Source organism: Notamacropus eugenii, chromosome 3, assembly GCF_028372415.1.
Source record: "Notamacropus eugenii isolate mMacEug1 chromosome 3, mMacEug1.pri_v2, whole genome shotgun sequence".
Lineage (NCBI taxonomy): Eukaryota > Metazoa > Chordata > Mammalia > Diprotodontia > Macropodidae > Notamacropus > Notamacropus eugenii.
In genome coordinates, this window is record NC_092874.1 from 152321602 (window position 1) to 152337094 (window position 15493).

At 36.0% G+C, this 15493-nt stretch overlaps 1 protein-coding gene across 2 annotated transcripts in view; it reads left to right on the forward strand.

Annotated features, from left to right (window-relative positions):
• Positions 1-15493, forward strand: part of RELN (reelin) — a 553318-nt gene that overhangs the window by 312523 nt on the left and 225302 nt on the right. For both annotated transcript variants that reach the window (XM_072653135.1, XM_072653136.1), the window contains exon 11: positions 5570-5715. In XM_072653135.1, the coding sequence (XP_072509236.1) occupies positions 5570-5715 (146 nt within the window). The remainder of the gene's footprint in view (positions 1-5569; positions 5716-15493) is intronic.

Genomic DNA, 15493 nt, shown 5'->3' on the forward strand with positions numbered 1-15493 from the left:
TCTTTGGAAGTAATTGGTTTCTACTCACTGTAGACTCCAGTTCAAACTAGGGAGATATTCAAGGTAATAAGTACACATTTCTATAACACCTTAAGGTTTACAGGTTGATTTTCTCATAACACTCTGGGATGCAAGTGTTAATATTTCCATTTTACAAATGAGGAAACTGTGATATTGATAGTAAGTGACTTTCGCAGGGTCACACATTATAACTGTCAGAGCTGAGATTCAAACTTGGGTCCTCTGACACTACAACTATTGTTATTTATATTATGTATTTCTTCTGTTATTTTATGAGCAAATTTCTGCCACTTCTGTGGAGTTTGTCCTTCTTTTAAATGTTTCTTCTTGGAATTTGTTCAATTGGACTTTTTCACCTTTTACTTTCTATACTTTTCTATTTCTTCTCTTTCACTTTTCTCTCGATGTTTTACATGACATAAGAAGTGACCTTTGAATCTGGCTGTCAAAAACATGAACTTATGTAAAAAGCATCTCATCTTGCCCATGTCACTTAATTTTTCTTTGCCTTTTGTATTGTACAGTCAACCCTTCTATCATCAAAGTATGCTGTCAAAGTGCAGAAAGACACGTGGGAGAGTTTTTTATGAATCCTAATACAGAGTGGAGGGAGATCAGTTCTGCCCATGCTATATAAAAACTTACCATATCTACATGTATTTTCATATATGAAGATAATGCTACTGAATCGCCCCCATTAGGGCATGTGATTTTAGTTGATTCTCTCCCTCTCTCTCTCTCTCTCTTTCTCTCTCTCTCCCTCTCCCCCTCTTTCCCCCTACCTTTCTTTCCCTCTCTCTCCTTCTTTCTCTCCATCTCCATCTTCTTCTCCTCCTTTTCTCCTCTTTCTCTTTCTTTCTCTCTCCCTCTTCTTCTCTTCCCCTCCTCTTTCTTTCTCTCCTCTTTTCTTCTTTTCCTCCTACCTCATCTAATCAAATACGAGATGAACATTTGGAGTTAAAAGCTCTGCCCATGTTAAGTCAGCTGTTGTGTTCATCCTTTGTTGCCGAAGAAGACCATGCTATCAGAGAAATGATGACGTGACTTGCACTTGACTTTGTTTTGAGTGAGGGAGAGTTGTGTAGTTCACCAGCCTCACTTCTCCTCCGGAGCCAACATTTATTAAATGTCTGTTGTACCTCAGGCATTATTCTAAGTACTAGGGATACAAAGAAAGAGGGGAAAAACAGTTCATGCTTTCAAGGAATTTACAGATTCACGCAGGAGACAACATGAAAACAACTATCTGCCAATGAAATATATACAACATAAATTGCAGATAACCAAGAATGAAAGCACTAGTATTAAGGGGGCTTCTTGCCGATGGTAGGATTGTAGCTGAGACTTGAAGGAATACAGGGAACCCAGGAAATGAGTAGGGAGAGAATTCCTAGCATAGGGAACAGCCAATGAAAAGTCAACAAGATGGAAAATGGAGTTTCTGGATTGCAGATTATGTGGAAGGAAGTAAAGTGTAAGACAGCCAGAATGGTAGGAAGGGACCAGGTTATGAAAGGTTTTAAAAGTCAAACAGCATTTCATACTGGGAGGCAAAGGGGACAGAGTTAATTGCTCCAGATAAAAATAAAGCCCGGCACATTGGCCTCATTAGCATGATTCTATCAACTGCTCTAACCAAACACAGCTATCACCCCATTCAGGGTCTGTTACCTAAGAAAAAAAGCATAGTCCAGACCTGGCTCTGAGCCACTCACAGCAAAGATACATTGTATACTTCAAGGAGATCTTAGCCTCTTCCGTGCTCGAATGTTTTCTTCTCCTAAAACATATAGATGAGAATACCAGAAGGGCAATACAAGGTGACCCTCCTTTCCATTTTCAATAATGAGAATATGGAAGGGGAAGTAGCTAATTAAATCCTCTAGCCTTTCCTAGACACTTCAGCTGTTCATAAGAGTTTTAGAGGCATAAAGGACCTCTGCCTCATCTGGCCTAAACCCTTCATTTTGCAGAGGGGGAAACTGAGGCCAAGAGAGGGAAAAGGACTTGTCTAAGATCACTCACTGAATCAGTGGCAGAGCTATGGTTCAAACTGAGGCCCTATGACTCTAGATCCAGTGTGATTTTACCTTTAATCTACAGTAATTACAAAGTGATTTGAAACTATATTTCGTTTTGGGTTTTTTTTTCTTTTGGTTTAAATCAGGTATTAAAATTGAAGAGAATTTAATTATTTTGATATATGAGGAAAGTACAGATTTTCCACGTAGAAAATATATGTAAACTTATGGAGATTGTTTCAATACCTGTAATTTTGTCAGTGTTTGGAATTCTAGGTGTGAAAGCACTCTCAATTCACAGTATGGGGCAGAGGCAGAGACTGAATCCAGGCCTTCTTGCCTCTCTTTTCTACTATAACACCCTGCTTCTCTTTCATGAAAACAGAACTTATTTTTCACTCAAAGGTAAAAAGTTTGAAGAAAAAGCATTATAGGATAGGATAGGAGCACTAAATTAGTGTATAGTAACCGATTCTGGATTTTATTATGATACCATCAAGGGCATAGTGGAGAAAAATGCTAAAAATTTGCAAACTTGAAAAAAAATGATGAAAGTTGGAGAGCAAAAACAGCTTCTAGTTCCATGTTTTCAATCAAAAATGTTGATTTCACTTTTCAATATCTTGTCAGTCATTTCAGACACAAACAGTGTAGTCAGAACTGAATTTAATTCTAGGTTCTGTCAATTGGCTACATTACTGAGTCACGTCAATTTAAACTCTAAATCTTCGGATCCCCATTTATCTGAAAAATGGCTACCTCCTTCAGATGGTCATTATGAAGATATGTGTATAAGACCTTGATGAGAACAAAAACACTGCAGAAGTATTATTGTCATTACTGTAATTATTTTTAAAATTTTATTTTCTTGTATAGGACCTGTGGCTTCTTTGGTATAGAGAATTCCTGGTTCTTCTACCAATGGAGAATTTTGAAATTAACAATTCTGAAATTTATGGTCTTCATGGCCTTGGATACCACAAGGTGACATGGCTTGCTTAGAGTCATACAGCCAATATGAATCTCCTAATTATGATTTATATAAAAACACAAAAATATTTCATACAAAGTAAAGACAATAAGGTAGACCTTCTATGTTTTACTGAATTTAACCTAGGTAAAACAAAACTGACTTTACTTCTTTTGCTGGATAACTCTCTTTAACCCAGTATCAAAGTTCAGAATTCATTAATTCAAACTGGTTTCTTCATGTTTGCTATTTCAAATGTGACTTGAGATAGCTCAGAAATATGCTAACACTGAAAAGTACTGTTGCATTATCTGCATAATGTTTAGGGTAGCTACTCGGTGGCTGCGGTGCATAGAACTCCAGACCAGAAGTCAGAAAGTGTACTCTTCCTGAATTCAAACTGGCCTCCGATGCTTATTAGCAGTGTGACCCAAAGCAAGTCATTTAACCCTGTTTCCTCAGTCTCCTCATCTGTAAAATGAGCTGTAGAAGGAATTGGCAATCTACTCCAGTATCTTTGCCAAGAAAATCTCAAATGGGGTCCCGAAGAGTTAGACACAACTGATCAACAAAATATATACGTTTATTTACACATATATGCATATAATACATATTATATGAATGTATGTTTATTTACAAAAATATTTTTATTTATATACATCTGTATTTAATAGTTTATTTTCATCAGGTATGTAGACGCAAACAATACATCTGTGTACTTAAATGTGTCCTTAGGATTTGCAATACACAAATTATTACAAAGCCACACTAAAAAAAACTTTATGCCCCAATTCCACTATCGTGGTGCATTTTTTATGTGTCTGTTTTTATGAGCCACAAATAGCCTTAGAGTGTTTTACACCACTTCTCATTGTTGAAGTTTACTGATAAATGAATTTCCCATCCCAACTGATATACTGAAAATAAGAAGCAATGTTAATTTTAAGAACAGGGTGATGACCTAGTTTTCCTTTAATAGAGCAGAACTATCAGAAAACTATAGAAAAAATATACATGAAAAACATCACTATTCCAAGGATCTTTAAAGAAAAGTATAGGGTTGAGTAAATGTTTTAAATGTAGTAAAATTGGAATATTTGAATTGGAGTTTAGCTATAAGATCTTCATATAATATGTTTCGTTCTTTTTCTCAGCTGAAAACAAATCTTTTAAAAAGCACAAGTGATCTTTTCTTTTCAAACATGTTTATATTATCCGTGGCCCATTTTCTCTGACAATGATTTAGTGTGTCATGTGGTACTTTCTTTAATCATTCAACCATTAAGATGCATTGGTGGCAGAGTTCTTATTATTTCTAGGGTAAATATAGCCTGTGGCTGATCAGAATTCCAGAATCTCATGATAATTGCTCTGACCTTTTCTAGGATTAAGTGTATTCATAGCATTTTACCAAGTTTATAGCTAAAGATCTCTTCATCTTTTTGGTGTGTAATGTTTGTCTTTGAATGATGCACAGCACTGTCAGTATTTCTATATGTTTCTGTTTACTCTTATGAACTCTGGAGGTGTTAGCTTTTGAACTGAAAACGAGAACTTATTAACTTAGGGGTGGACAAACACACATAATATGAACAAGATTATCAGGCAGTTGTTTCATGCTGTATTCCTGGAGAATTCTCTATATGACAACATGGTAGCCATGTTGTAGGAGTACCTCACTGCTCAAGAGTACAGTGCTGTACCATTGAAATTAAACAAATTACCTCCTTATACAACTCTCAAGTTAAATTCTCATCCTACACAGGCTCTTCTCCTTTACATGGCTGGAAAATTGAATGTGAACTTCTTGAGAGAAAAAGCTATCCTGAGAAATTATTTCCTTTTAGTCTTTTCGTATCCCATATTCAGGTGAAGAACACTCAAGGCAATGACGTTACATCTCTTGACCTCAACTGAAAATCAACCTTGTGCAAATCTTATCTCCTTCAAGAATCTCTGTCAAGATGGCAGAATAAAAAGATAGATCCACACTTGGGCTCACCTTGACCTTTTCTGTGTTCCATGTTTTGATTAGCTAGCCATTCTACTCATATCCCATTTACAGACTCATTGTGAAGGGCTTGAATGGCAAACCAGCAAAGTATAGAATATTGAAAAGGTCAGTGTGATTTAGCCTATAACCATAAAGCTGAAAATATGTGAAAACTCATTTTTGTACCTTGTGCCCACAAACAAGGACTGTGATAAAAATAAGAAATCATTCCAATTAACCAACTTCTATTCTATTCAGAATACTTTATTAAGGAGGGCAAACCTGAAATGATCTTTTCACCTCTTATCTATAGGAAATTAATAAATAATAGACCTAGCTTGCAATAAGATGAAACAAGGGAAGCACAATGTTTTAGCAGAAATTCAAGAAAGTTTTTTTTAAAAGAATGAATGAACGGGCTCTTTAGTTGTTAGTTTGATTTGTAAACTCATGTGAAAATAAACCATTTAATGCTTCAGAGCTCCCAGTCTAGATGAGAATTAACTTTACAGCTATAAAACGTACCTGAAAGCAACTTCCTTTGCTTTTTTTTTTAATCTATAGCATAGCTGCCAATCAGATGGGAATGCCATTTATTTTCATGGAACTGAAGGCACTGAATTCAATTTTGCTACCACTCGGGATGTAGATCTTTCTTCTGAGGACGTCCAGGAGCAGTGGTCAGAAGAGTTTGAGGAATTACCTGCAGGGTGAGTAATTGTCTTTGGTGACCATGTTAACATGTGCTTTGTGCAACATTTATCAAGAGGACAAAACTGTTTTACTTAAGAATTAGTTGCAATCCCCAATGGATATGATTTTAGTGCAGTGGACTTTTAAAAAGCCTCTGAAAAAGAACTTTAACAGTGACACATTGATAATTTTAGCTTTCAAAAGATAAATGGTTCATATCATTTCTAATCTTTCTGTTACATAACCATGCCTCTATACATATGAGAAAAACAAAATTGTAAATTGCCTTCAAAACATAACTACTTTTTAAAGTGGAAATAGTTCATAATTTTAGTAACTTGAAGCTATCTCAACAAAATTAACTTTTATTTGGAGTAAAATAATTTCTTTCACTATTTTGGTAATATCCTTCCTTTTGTCTTATTCAGATGCTCAAATGTATGTTGGTTCAAAGAAAAGAATATAGTCTCTAGACATTGTAGCCTAACTCAGTTGTGTATGATTTGACTTGTTAATATCATTTTTGGACTGAAATTTGTCTTTGGAAACCCTACACATGAGAGGAATATTTGAGTGAGGATCAAGGAGAAAGGACTTGAGAGATAATTTTCTTTATTGATTGCCCTGACCTGTGTCAATTGCTCTGGTAAATGTTTCACTTAAATAGCTTCTTTAACCTGAGTAGTATTTTCATAAATCCACATTGACAGGATCATTATCAGGGCCAGAATTAATATAATATAATGAGAGGTAAATTTTGGCATTTCTTTTTTTTTTTAACATTTTTTTTTAGTTTTCATTATTCACTTTTAAAAGATTTTCAGTTTTAAATTTTCTCCCCCTCCTTCCCCTTCCCCTTCCACAAATTGGGGTACAATCTAATGTAGAATATACATCAACAATCATATTATACACATTTTCACATTAGTCAGAAGAATTAGAACCAAAAGGAAAAACCATGAGAAAGAACAAAAAAAAAGAGAAAATGTTGTACTTCCATTTGCATTCAGACTCCATAGTTCTTTCTCCAGATGTGGATAGCATTTTCCATCATGAGTCTTTTGGAGTTGTCTTAGATCCTTGCATTGCTAAGAGCCAAGTCTATCAAAGTCAGTCAATGCACAATATTACTGTTACTGCGTACAATGGTCTCTTGCTTCTGCTCACTTCACTTCATGCAGGTCTTTCCAGGTTTTTCTGGCATTTATTTCTTAATAGCTTCCTAAATCTCTTCTGGTTACTTTTTCAACAAATACACTAATCGAATACATTGATGAGATATTTACATTATGGATTATGTTGTTTGGTATTTGGATAGACACTTAAAAGTAACGTTATGCAATTTCATGGCAAAAATATTATTGATAATATTTAATATTGATCCTTTTTCAGTGAAACTCAATGTTCCTGATATAATTCTCTTCCTCACAATAGACTATGAAGGAAGTAAAGCCTAACGTCCAAAAAAAAAGCATTTTGCTAATATCATTGAAGTCTTAAGAATGCCAGAAATGCTTTGTCAGACCAGTAGGTCACCTAGTTTTTTCTCCAAGGTAGGAGTGGGGAACCTGCAGGCTGGAGTCTACTGTGGCTGAATCCAAATTGAAGTTAGATTCAAAGGGCCACACTTGAGGACCTAGAGGGCCACAGATGGCCTTGAGCCCATAGGTGCCCCACCCCTGTTTTAAGGGATGCTTGATAGAATGGTAATTCTTTTCTATAACTCAGACTAATACAGGAATCAATATAGTAGTAAAATTACGTTTAAGAACATTTTAGAAAATACAGAAATATCTTAATATTTTAGTCATCCAAAATAGACTGGGTCAGGGCCATAATAAGGGACTAACAAACCTGAATTAAGAAATTTGACATCTTTATAGAATTATAGAATCTCAGCATTGGAAGTTAACTTTAAAGACCTCCTAGTCTCAATTCTATATGAAGCATGTCTCTTCTCCCATATCATGGATAAGTGATCATCCATCATTTGTCTGAAGGCCTCCATGGCCAAGGAGCTCTATATATAGTGCCAATGCACTAGATACTTCAAAGGATAACGTTCTAGCCAGCTCTAATTGTTAGGAAATCCTTCCACACATCAAGCTGAAATCAGGCAGGCTTCTTGTAACTTCCATCCATTGGTCTGAGTTCTGAAATATGTGCTGAATTGACATTATGTTTTATCTAACAAGAAGGTGGACTGTGGATACACAAAACTTAGACTGTATGTCCAATTAGACCTCAGTAAATGTGGGGTACCCTCTTCGTCTTTCCTTTCCTAGTGCTTGGAAGAGGGACTTCTCTATTAGTGTATTAGCCATTAGTGTAGACCTCTTCTGGCTTTTACAACCATCCCTAGAAAAGAAATACATGTTTATGTAGCATTTTAAGGTTTAAAAATAATTGCCTAGTATTTATGTACGCTTCAAATTGTGCTGAGTGCTTTATCCTCACAATCACCCTGTGAAGTATTCCCCCTTATAAATGAGAATCAGAGAGCTCTGTTGACTTGCTCCCAGTCACACAGCTGTGATTACCTGAGTTAAGATTTAAACGTAGGTCTTCCCGACTCAAAGTTAAGCTTTCTGTCCATTACACCTTGTAGCTGCCTACAAAGCATTTTTCTGGCAAACTTTTGAGGAAGGTAGTGTATTTTTGTCTCCATTTTACAAGTGAGAAAACTGAGGGACAGCTGAATGACTCAGCTAGGATCATAGGATCACGAAAATCATAGTTTAAGAGGTAAAAGACTTTCGAGGTCATCAAATTCAGATGAGAACCTAAGGTCTTGAGAGAGTCAAAGTGCTAGTAAGTGTCTAAGGTGGAACTTGAAGTACATGAGCTGCCCTTCAAACCCACGTCTTACTTAAACCCAGAACCCTTCCTACTACTCATCACTTATGCGTCCTCTCAGTGTAATAATGGTTTATAATGATGATGATAATATAGTCCGTGATAATTTCACTTTTTTTCATTTCTCCCCTTATTATTTAGAGTAAAGAAGGAAGGAAAGAAGGGGTGCTGTTGTAATCAATTTTATCTCAGCTTCTGAAAGCATCCCACTGCTAGATTAATGTGAAACATTTTATTTTGTGTGTTGACAGAAAGGAAGATATTAGGAATTCTGGTCATGAGCATCCTGCTGCATTCTTCGTTTTCCTGCCCAAGTTTATTGAGCATTTGTCTCATTCCATTCCCCAACCACCACCACCCACACAGACAATCTCTCATTATAAACTCATCAGTAAAACTGATCCAGCAGAAACGCCATCAGTGTCTGCTGAATTGCTTTTTGAATGTACGAGAGAGTTACCAAATGGAGACTTGGTGTTTTTTACAACTAACTTCATGGTCACTTTTGCTGCTTTTTAATCACTTTTCTATTCCTAGGAGTTACTGAAGGGAAGTTCAGTGGTGTAGTAGATAAAGCCTGGAGTCAGGAAGACCTGAGTTCAAATCAGGCCTCAGACACTTAATAGCTTTATGACCCTGAGCAAGTCACTTAACCCTGTTTACCTCAGTTTTCTCATCTATAGATGAGCTGGAGAAGGAAATGGCAAAGCATTCCAGTATCTTTGCCAAGAAAATCCCAAATGTGGAATTGGGCAGGACTGAACAAAAACACATGGGGTCAGGGGTGGAAAGTATAGACTGTCAATCTCAAGTGCTGTTAATAAAAGAATTTGAATGGCAATTTCCAAAAGCAGTAAGAGAAAATTACTGAGATCATAGAAAAATTTCATTGACAATTATACAGTTTTATTGATTATGGTGAAAAGCCTTTGGTGTATGAACTAGTTCATTGTCAAAGGCCACTTATAACTAGAGTGTACAATATAAATATGCAAGTAGGAACTGGGGAATGAATAGCCGCTCCTCATGTGAACTGCTACGTGAGATGAAACTGTTGGTTCCTCTAGATATGTCCCATATCGAACCTTGTTGTGTTTATTTTTAAAAGTGGAATTAAGCTTTAAGTATTTTCCGAAAAAAGTTATATTTGTTATCTCACCTTTGAGGAAACTCTAATAGATACATTGATAATTTATGCATGTGTTTCTGAGCTCTGGCTTCAACTTGTACAACCTATCTTCTAATTAGCAGCTGCCGTATCTCACCTAGCTGAGACTGACTCTTAGAGAGAAAAAATATATTTTGTAAAAAACAAAGCAAATTGCTGTTACATGAATTTTTCTATACTTGCTTTTCAGCCTAAAATGTAAGAATTAAATTGTTTTATAATTCAAGCTATTTGATCTGTTTTTGAGAGTTTAAATTTAGTACTCTATTATTATTTATTTTTTAGAAGTCTTTTTTTAAATTTTATTATTATTATTTTTTAATGTTTTACAATCACTGCCATAAAATTAAGATTTTATCCCCCCCCACCTACCCCCCACTACCCCCCTCCTATCCCCTCCCTCCCCACGACCGCATACAATTCTGTATAGGTTCTACATATACTTTCCTATTGAGTACATTTTCACTATAGTCATGCTATGTAGTGGAACTAAAATAAATGGAAGAAATCATATAACAAATCAAAACATGATACACAAAAACACACACACACGCAAACATGATCTGCTACATTCTGTGAACGATTTCCATATTTCTTTCTCTGAGTACCCTATTTTTAAACAGTATTTAATTAAAAGATCATTAGATGAGGGAAATATATCTAGTTGCTAGCCATATGTAAGTCATAAGAATGTAACATCATCTCCTTTGATTTTTAAATCCATCTGTCCATTAGAGAATTAAAAGGGTACTATAGATGATTTGGTACACTGAAATTACGCTAGATTGTCCCTATTTAAATTAAACACTACATTTTCATAACATGACACATGATGTATTTCTCAACCATTTCTTGTTTATTCACCTTCATATGCATTTGGCTCGAATGGATCCTACAAAGCAGGCTATATAAGCTTTAGAATACAAGCTATTGCATCCCACATAAGAACACCTTCCTACTTCTTTTCATTATACTGATAAAAAAAAAAATATGAGAACCACTTTTAAAATCCTAGAACAATGATTTAAGCCCTGAGAATTGTGCTGTTACTCTCATGGATAGCATGACTTAAGGATAGACAGTGATAAAGGTTTTCAGTGAAGGCTGAAGAGTAGCCTGATGACAGTTGAAGGTGCTTCAGTGCCCTTACTCACCCTTCCAATTGTCCAGTGCCATTCACTGTCTACCCTCTCACTCTGCTATTTCCTGAAGGGTCTGGATATGCTGGGAGAGTCTGTCCTTTTTGAGTCTTTGCTCTTTCTCCAACCTTTCAAGACATCAGAATTCAGCCTGGCTGTTATTATGTGCAGTTTTGTTCTGCAGCGCGGTAAGCAAAATGTACTGACAGAAAAGTGCGCTGACAGCCCTAGAAGTAAGTTTAAGGCATGTACAGAAAAACATGAAAAGCTTGATGATATTTTGACTGTTTGCCCCAACTCTGGGACTGCTTAGCCTATGGATGATGGTACTACAAAATGGAACCAGTCACTAGTTAAATCTGACAAGCCAGTTATTAGGCTAGGCTACATAATCTCTGGTTGATTTTGAGACATGATTTTTTAAAAAGGCAACATATTAGTGTGTCAAGAGGGCTAGACTAGGAGGCAGAATAATAATTAATAATATTACTTAACATTTCTGTAGTTATGATGTTTATAAAATGCTTTATATGTGTTATCATATTTGATTCTCACAACAATGCTATGAGGTAGGTGCTGTTTTACAGATGAGGCAACTGAGAGTAAGAGCTAACTGACCTGCCCAGAGTCATAGAACTACTAAGCATCAGGGGAAAGATTCAAACTCAAGACCTTTTGTTTTTTTGCAAATTTGGAAATTTTATTCATATCATATTTTCAGTATTACATTTTCGTCACAAAGTAAGGGCAGATCCATTGACCATCAAAATTGATGATCGTGCTGGTGATGATAGCTAGTATTTATGTAGGACTTTGGCAAAACACTTTACAAATATTCTCATTTTATTATTACAACAACCATGACAGGTAGCTGTTATTATCCTTATTTTACTGATGAGAAAACTGAGCCAGACAGAAAGTATGTGACTTGCCCAGGGTCACACAGCTAGTAAATATCTGAGTTTATATTTGAATTCATCTTGATATCTCATGCTTGCTGTCTTCCTTTCGCTCCAAATAGTGGGACCATTAGATTGTCCCATCAAGTTCTCAGCACTGTGATTGGTTATTTGTGGTCTTGTGGTATTTGTTTTGTTAGGGAGAGAGCTTATTTATCATTCTTCATCATTGCTATATAACCATTTCATAGCTTTTTCCATAATAGATTGCCCCCAGTACATTAACCACTCCTGAGTTCTGTACAGCTCTTATGAAATGAAGTTGTTCTTGATTAGAATTTTCTGCACTGTGGAATGCAGTTTGTCAGTTGTCAAAATTATTGGATATTTTAAAGTGCAACTCCTGTATACATATATTCACTTTTTTTCCAGGGAAAATAAAATTATTTCTGAACCCAGTTAGCCTTGAAAGTATGGGAATTATCTGGGCCACCCCGGACTGGTCTGGTCTTGATATCTGTCCTAGGACTTTGAGTGCTCAATTAATAAAAATGTTGTTTCATTAGAGACCCACTCAGATTTGCTATAGTTGGGAATCAAAGCAATAAATCCTGCTGTCTCTCACTGCTGCATGGGAATCTGGCATTTCTGGGAACAGTATTTGACTTCCATAGAACACAGCAGCTCCAGGGACAGTGGTGGGAGGCTTACACACTGAATTCTTCTATGTATCTTCTCTTAGGTCTGAAAGCTTCAGTAGTACCCTATAAGTTTTGGTTACTCTTTTTTTTATGTATTCATTTTTTACTATATTAATTTATTTATTTTAGTCAACATTCATTTCCACAAGATTTTGAGATCCAAATTTTCTCCTCATCTCTCTCCCCTCTTCCCGACCACAAGATAGCTTACATTCTGATTACCCCTTCCCCCAGTCTGCCCTCCCTTCTATCACCCCACCGCCTAGCCTATTCCCCTCCCCGTCACTTTCTTGTGGGACAAATAGACTTCTATACTTCATTGCCTGTACATCTTATTTCCCAGTTGCATGCAAAAACAATTTAGGATATTTGTTTTTAAAAATTTGGGTTCCAAATTCTCTCCCTTCTTCCCTCCCCACCTACCCTCATTGAGAAGATAAGCAATTCAATATAGGTTATTGTAAAAGCAAGAACCTAGACACACCCAGGATGGCCTACTGTACAGGTTCTTAGATCTGCTTTTCTAAAAGGAAAGCAACTTCTAAGGGGTCAACAATCACTTTAATCAAGCATATACGTATCATTTACTTAGTTTAGGGGGGAAAGTCAGCACCCTGAACTTCAGAGAAAATATAAACAGAGAAACAAAGATCAACCAACAGACAGGGCTCTCAACTGTCCGACCATAAGCAATACAGACATCACAGATTAACAGACAGATAACTGTCTGACCATACATACATAGTTACCAGAGAGAGAAGCACCAGCACCTGGGTTTTCAAAGCCAGGGGGCTCCTTAGCAGCTAGCTGCCCAAAGTCTCTTCTAGTCAAACACTTCCAATGAGTAAACCTCAAAACAAAACCTCACCTCAGAATACACAGAAAGCATCACAACTCTTGAGAACTAGTACCTAATTAACAAAAGGTATGGGCCTTCCTATAAATCTCCCCCAATCACACCCCCCTTAATGGGCAGGCCCATTAATGGGTGTGGAAGATCTTTAATCTCATTAGTATTACAGTTATGTGTGTGAAGTTGTACAAAACACTTCCATAATAGTCATGTTATGAAAGACTAACTATATTTTCCCCCATCCTATCCCACAACCCCCATTTATTGTACTCTGTCCTTTGACCCTGTTCTTTTTCAAGAGCGTTTGCTTCCAACTACTCTCTCCCCCAACCTGTCCTCCCTTCTGTCATCCCCCAACTCTTATCCCCTTCCCCCTACTTTCCTGTAGAGGAAAATACCAAGTCAAACTCAGGACTTCTTAACTCCATATTCACTTCTCCATGTACCACCTAGCTCCCTTAACTAAAACTCAATAAACAGTAATTTAGTAAATGTCTTCTGTATGCCAGGCACTGTATTAGTCACTGGAAAGACAAAAGAGAAATTGCCTCAAGTCAGTAAGAAACCTACTAAGAGCCAGGCACTGTGAGCTTATATTCTTTCAAAGTAACAGAACGTACCTCTATAATGTGTGTCTGAATGTATGCATGTAAACACACATATACAAATGTGTGTATATATGTACATTTACATGCACATACATGCATTATGTAAATGCAAGATCATTATGGGAAAAAGGAGATATAATAGTTGGGGTTTTGTGTATTTATTTTCTTTTTTTTTTTAATTTATTTTCTAATTGTTTATTTATTTATGTATCACTTATATTTCCTATCAGGAAAGACCTCATGTAAAATATCGTGTTTGACTTGACCTTTAAGGGAAGCCACAAATTCTAAGACACCAAAATTTGTGTCACCTCTGAGACACTTATTAGCTATGATACTTTAATCAAGTTACTTCTCTCCAAGTCTCAGTTCCTTCATCTGTGAAATAGGGATAATAATACTCAGACCATTTATTTCATGGGGCATGATAAAAAAATTCCTTTCTTGCAGTATTGGCAGAATGGAAAGGGACTGATTTAAATCAGAAACGCTGGGTGTAAGTCCTTGGTCTGTTGTAGACTTCCTGCGTATAAACTTAAGCAAATTTGTTAACCTTCTTGGTCCTGAATTTCTAAAATTATCAATATATAAAATGAGTGGGTGGAGTAGATGGTTTCTATATCCTAAGGTACTTTTCCAAAGTTTTAATAATCTCAGTAATCTTAGAAAAAATGAGCTCGTGTATACTGGAGAGCCTGGGTCCTGACTGTCCTAGTGCAAACGCTTTCTCTTATTAATAAAATGAAGTATTTTTGATGCACTATGAAAGCTAGATGATCTAATGGATAGAGTACTGGGCCTGCAGTCAGGAAGACTCATCATTGTTAAGTTCAAATCTGGCCTCAGACACTTAACTAGCTGTGTGATCCTGGGCATGTCACTTAACCTTGTTTGCCTTGGTTTTCTCATTTGCAAAATGATCTGGAGAAAGAAATGGCAAAGCACTCCAGTATCTATAATAAGAACTCCTCAAATAGAGTCAGGAGTTGGACATGACTGAAATAATTGAAATAAAAATTGGAGTAATGTACCCTGAAAGCACTGATGGAGAGAATGACCTAGATCATTATGTTAAAATATAAACTTTCAACACTTAACCATAGCCGCATTTTAGAAAATACAATAATAATCATATTTGGCTAATACTTATATTTCAGCGTTCAATCTTTGTTAGTCCATATGGCTACAATTTAAAGCCTTTATAGTTTCTAAATCTGAGAACTATAAAATCATGGTTATGAAGTCATAACATGCAAAATTGGATTGTGTAACTGAGTTCATTATGTTTCTACTCAGTAATTCTGAATAACAAATTGGAGAGGTTGTACATAGGTACCCATAAATCCTTATTAACTAGGATCATTGTTTTTTGCCTCCTAATCTTATCCTTTCTTTATTGTTTGATATTCCTATTTAACATCTTTTTTAAAACCACAACTCATTGCATTGTCCTTTTATAGCATCTCATATGGTCATTTTTCTATAAATGCTTGAATGACAGGTGGTATTAGTTTCCTTACATTATCTAATAATGAAATACTATAATCAGTTCCATGTAGGCCTTATATAAT